Raw genomic sequence first — 5,455 nt, forward strand, 5'->3', positions numbered from 1 at the left:
GGACTCACCTTCATGGGGGCAGAAACCATATTTGCCATCCTTGTCGAAGTTGTAGGTGGTGGAGCACCAGAGGAAGCCGTCGCTGCGGCCCGAGTCCGTGCAGCTGGTGTACTCCTTGCCGTTGAACAGGAAAGGGAACTTACAGAACTCCCCGTCGGCGTTCCCGTACTTCACACGGACCACTGAGGGGCGACAGAGGGTGGGTGAACCTCTCCAGGCCTTTCTTTGGAGACCAGGACCATGTGACTCCCCTCCCACCCTATGTCTCTGGTCCCATCGGAGCAAGGAGAGGTGTCCAAGGCTTCCAGGGAAGGCACAGTCCTTGTTGCTAGGTTACAGGAAGACAGACATGCAGAGGACCGGAGAGGAGAACTGGGCATGCGGATGGTCCCTTTCTTACCTTGCCCTTCTCCCAAGGTCCACATCTCATCGTCATCAAAGTGGGAGTCTCCCCCAACACCAGGACCCGGGGCAAAGGCGTGTGCCAAGAGTCCGTCCTTGCCATCAAAGGGGTACCCATCACCATGCTCTGAAATACACCGGGTCTCAGCTTCCAGCTGCCCCATCTGGGCCCTGAAACCCAGCCACACCTCATCCAAAGCTGGGGTCTTTAGCCCACCTGGCATCTGTCCCCTGTCCTGTTGGAGTCATCCAGGACTGGGGATGCAGCAAGTCAGTAGAGAGTTTGTTTGTCACCATCCAAGGATCTACAATGTTCCCTCAAGTCTGTCACTAATATCTGCAGCACTAACCCCATGCCTACTGTCCACCCAGGTCCCTACCACCCACCCACGTGCCCACATTCTTTCCTGTGCTGTGCTATTTACCTACAACACTATCCTACCCTCAATGTCTACACTACCTACCTCCAGGTCTACACTACTGCCAGCTGGTGTCCACACCAATCCACTTGACGCCACTGACCCCGGGTTCTATTCCATTTACCGTCATGTCTACACTGCTCCACTGCTTCCGACCCACCCTCACACCTAGAGATCCTCGGTGTCTACCAGTTACCCCACAGAGCTTTCTGTGACCACGGGCTGCTCTTCTTTTTTTGCTGTTCGATTCAGAAACAACGAGGCCCATACGACCACCGAGCACATGAGACATGGCTAATGAGACTGAGAAACTGAATTTTAAGTTTTACTTAATTGTGATTAATTGAAATGTAAGTAGCCCTGGGTTGCTAGTGCCTACCACATTGGACAGCGTGGGAAGACCACTCGCTTTGTTTTATACTGCCTCCAGGGACTACCCAGTGTCCCGTCGTCTGTCCTCACATCCACGTGGCTCTCCGGTGTCTGCCCCTCTTGCTCGAACTCAGCTGCCCACAAGACCCTGTGCCTCTAAATTAGCCAGATCGCCGCCTCTCCACCCGGTCTCTGCACTGAACCCCTGCCGACTCCCGTTCTGCCTACCCCAGCGGCCGAAGTTGATCATGATGTCAGCCTCTCCATCGTGGATACGAGAAAACTGTAGAGGGGTCACATCACTCCAGACTTGGAAGGCACGAGAGAAGGCGTCATCCACCGTCTCGGGATCGAGATCAGGCGTGTAGCCGATGATCCTGGAGGCGGGAGAAATGCACGTGAGCGTGTATGCATGTGTGCGAGTGTGTGGATATGCGACTGTGTCAGTGCATGAATGTGTGCACGGGGGGTATGTGTGTACAGATGTGAGAGTGTGTGTATGTGCATACGCATGGGAGAGGTGCGGGAGTGTGTGCACGTGAGTGTGCATGCATGTGCAGGTCTACGCGGGTGCGTGCTGAGCACAGCTCACTGGGAGACCGGCCTGCCCAGAAAGCCTTGCCGTCCCGTGCAGTCCCAGACCAAGCCACATCTTCCGATCCTGTCTCAGGACGCTCATCTCTCCCTTCTGGCTTGGGGCGGGGAGAAGACACACATAGGAGCATAAATAGAGCACATGGGACACAGGCCAGAGCCCTCATCCTTGGAATCCAGCATGAGCCATACAGAACAGAGCTCTCAGACCAATCAGCAACCAATTATAACAAGTCTATGATATAAACCCAGTCAGCGACCAATCATCACAATCCCTCCATCTGACCCAAGGACCTCCTCTAGTAATAATAGTGACTAGCATCTATGATACTGTTACACTGTGAAAACCCTTTCTATATGTGATGCAGCTTAGTTCCCAACCCATCCATGAGGCAGGTTTTATTTTAGCCCCACTTTGGAGATCAGAAAGCCAAGGCTCAGGGTCTGTAAAATAAGTAGCCCAATGCCCCACGCCTAGCGAGTGTGAGATTCAAGTCCAAGTCCGTCCGACTCCGGTTCCTAAGAACTTTGTACACCAACTCCTTAAGATGCCAGGTCCTCATAACACACCTCCTGGGTCCCCAGAGTGGGAAGAGGCACGAGGAGACCCTGTGTGCCATAGCCCAGAGGCCCCGCTGTCCCCAGCCCCGCCTCGGCACCTGTACGTGATCTGGTTCTTGTCCCACTTGGGCTTGCGGGGGAAGAAGTTGTAGTTGGCCACGTCGGGGTTACCGCAGCGTGGCTTCCGCATCGTCTCGATGGTGCGCTGGTCCAGGGCGCCCGTCTGAGGCAGCCCAAAGAACTTCTGCATCTTCTTCAGCTTGTCCTTCAGCACGAACAGGTTGCACCTCTCCTTGGGGCAGCCGTAGTAAGTGTTCAGGTATTGCTGGAAGGAATGAGCACCAGAGACAGGTGAGGATGGCGCAATACTGACCAGAGCCGGCAGCGGTAACTAGTCCCCAGCCCAGCCCAGCCCAGCCCCACAGCCCACCCAGGACATAACCCAGGCACCCGAGGGCACTGAGTGGAGTCTTGGGATCCCAAAACAGCTCTGACACCCAAGAGCTGAGTGACACAACAGCTGTAGGGAACAAGGCTACCGTGCGTTGGGCGCCTACTATACACCCAGGCACTTAAGTCAGCATGGAACTCTAACGCTCATGGTAACGCTATGATGGAGTTATTATTACGGTCCACATCGTTCGGAGGAATAAACTGAAGGACAGAGAGATGAAGAAAGTTGCCTAAAATCACACAGCTCACTGATGGCAGAGCTGGGTCTGGACCCAAGCAATGTGGCTCCAGAACCGCGCTCAGAACTGGAACTCTCCGCCACCTTTCTTTACCACCACCGTCACTTCTAATCCACCTAACCGCTGATGACCTAAGGATTATTGTCTTCGCTTTTCTTATACAGAGATCCAGGGGCTACGCGCATGGCCTCCAGGAGCAGAGAGACCTGGGTTCAAATCCTGAATGGATCATTTCCAAAAAGAAAGCGGTCCCATCCTTCAGGGCAGTGCAGCGGCTCGGCCCACACTGAGGCCAGAACCAAACAGGCCCCTGCAGAGCGTCAGCGATCAACCCGCTCTTTTATTTGTCCGACAAATACTTTTTGACACCTCTCATGTTTCCGTGCTGGTGCCAGGATAAACTGGTGAACACGATGGATGTTTCCAGTCTCTAGGGTTCAAATCCCAGTGTGAGAAGGCTGATGAACCAGAAATAAATGCGAAATTAAATACGCGACGAGTGCTGCATTTAAATAGTGAAAGGGGCCAAGAGACCTTATTAAAGGGCCCTAACCTTGTTGGGGGGGAAGGTGGTTAATAAAAGGAAGATACAGGGAATAATAATAATAATAATAACTGATACCTATCGAGTGCTTACCATGCGCCACTGCAGAGTGTCTAAGGTTACCTCTCTGTTAACAGGTACCATTTTCATCCTCAGTTGGCAGAAGAAGCTGAGCCCGAGCGGTTAAGTCCCTCGCCTCAGCTCACTAGGCCAGCTGGTTAGTGCACTCAGGGATTTTCAAGCCAGTAGTCTAAGCCCAGAGCCCGCTTCTCAAGCCTCCCACTGCACTGCCTCTGGGCCAGGCTGACTTCCAGGTGCTGGGGCAGATGCGCAGACCCAGGTAGCTCTGTCAATTTTCTAAAGCTGCCTGCTGGCCCACAACCAGCAGCCACATACACCGCGATGCCAGACGGCTTCTGACTCGTGAGAAAAGTAGCCCCTTAAAAACATTTATCCAGAAGAGACAGAGGCTTATATGCAGGAACGGAGCAGGGAGAGGTGTCACAGCCTGAGGAGGGGGTCTTGTCTTGGGCAGATTGGGGACCAGGCTGAAGAAGAATAAAGGATTTCTAGGGAGCTAAAGCAATAACGGAGCAGATGTCTTGTTAGCTAGAAGGGACATTTTGAGGGGTCACCAGTTTGAGGCGCTGCCAGGGTGAGGGGTAGCGCCCTTCCGCTGCCCCCCAGCCCCGCTTGTGCAACCCTGCGGCCTGGGCGCCCCTCGAGCCAGGCGCACGCGCCCACAGAGCAACATCTGAGCCGCAGCTTGGAGCCCCGCCAGGAGGGAGGGCTCGCTGGCCACTGTCCCACCCGCGGGGCTGCTCCGCCCCCGCCCCATGCGCCGGGCCTCCTGCGCCTGCCCTCCCTCCGCCCTGCCCGCCACCTCTCTCCCTTCTTCCTACCCCTTTGCAGAAGTTCGAGGAAACTTTCCTAAGTCCCTTGACCCTCCTGGCCGACTTGTCCGCTGAGCCAGGTAAAAAAAAAAAAAAAAAAAACGCTCTCCGCTTTCCTCCTTCCCCAAATGTCCCCTCGAGCGCTTTGTCCAAGGCCCCTCTCCAGATGTGTGCCAAAGGTTCTCCAATCTTTGCCAAGTCCCTCTTGGCCCACAGCTCCCAACCTCCTGTGTGCAAGAGTTTACCCAAATGCGTGGCAAAGGACCCCCTTCCGAGGGCGCTGCAGAGGGTTACAAAGACCCTCCACTGTTTGCAAAAGCGACCCCTGTGGGCCTTTTGCCAAAGGCCTACCAAAAAGCTTGGCCTTGTTAGCCAACCCTCACGGGTCCAAAAGTTGTTTACAAAGCCGACCCCCCCCCCCGCCATGTCCCCCAGATACTAGACAATGTCCCCGTTATTTACAAAAGCGCCTTTCCAGCTGTTTGCTAAAGCGCCTCCCTTCCTTCCCTGCGCGTTGCTCGCCTCCCTGCTATGTCGTGCAACTTGCCAAGTTGCTTATCGAAGGTCTTCTCCACTTACCAAAGCTCCCAGACGGTTTCCAAAACAGGTCCCTCCTGCAGCTGGCCAAAGACCCCCGCCACCACTCCTCCCCATCTCCCTCCCCACCCCAAGCTGCTGTTTACTGAAGCCCCTCCCCCACGGTGTGTGCTCCCCCCGGGGATGGGTGAAGGGAGGTGTGGTGGCGAGACCCCCATCCTCCGCCTCCGAAGTTTGTCTCAACGTGGCTCTTTGAGGCTCGCGGAGCAACTCACCACAGCCAACTCTTTGTCCGTTTTGGGGGCGACATCTCCAGGGAACTTGATGATGGGCGATGGCCGAGCGGCGGCGCGGCCCAACAGGCAGCCCAGGACGCACAGCGCCCGCAGAGGGCCGGCGAGCGCGCCCCGGGCCCCTCGCGCCTCGGTCATTGCGCTCCCG

General features: G+C 55.5%; 1 protein-coding gene across 1 annotated transcript in view; it reads right to left on the reverse strand.

Moving 5' to 3' along the window:
* The window catches only part of MMP2 (matrix metallopeptidase 2), a 23,473-nt gene extending 18,024 nt beyond the window's left edge, over positions 1 to 5,449 (reverse strand). The window contains exons 1-5 of the mRNA XM_011360137.2: positions 5,290 to 5,449; positions 2,447 to 2,673; positions 1,422 to 1,570; positions 401 to 529; positions 9 to 182 (exon numbers count right to left, since the gene is read on the reverse strand). Of these exons, the coding sequence (XP_011358439.1) occupies positions 9 to 182; positions 401 to 529; positions 1,422 to 1,570; positions 2,447 to 2,673; positions 5,290 to 5,445 (835 nt within the window). The 5' untranslated portion in view covers positions 5,446 to 5,449. The remainder of the gene's footprint in view (positions 1 to 8; positions 183 to 400; positions 530 to 1,421; positions 1,571 to 2,446; positions 2,674 to 5,289) is intronic.
* Between the last annotated feature and the right edge of the window lie 6 nt (positions 5,450 to 5,455).

Source organism: Pteropus vampyrus, unplaced genomic scaffold (genome assembly GCF_000151845.1).
Source record: "Pteropus vampyrus isolate Shadow unplaced genomic scaffold, Pvam_2.0 Scaffold51, whole genome shotgun sequence".
NCBI classification, from domain to species: Eukaryota; Metazoa; Chordata; class Mammalia; order Chiroptera; family Pteropodidae; genus Pteropus; species Pteropus vampyrus.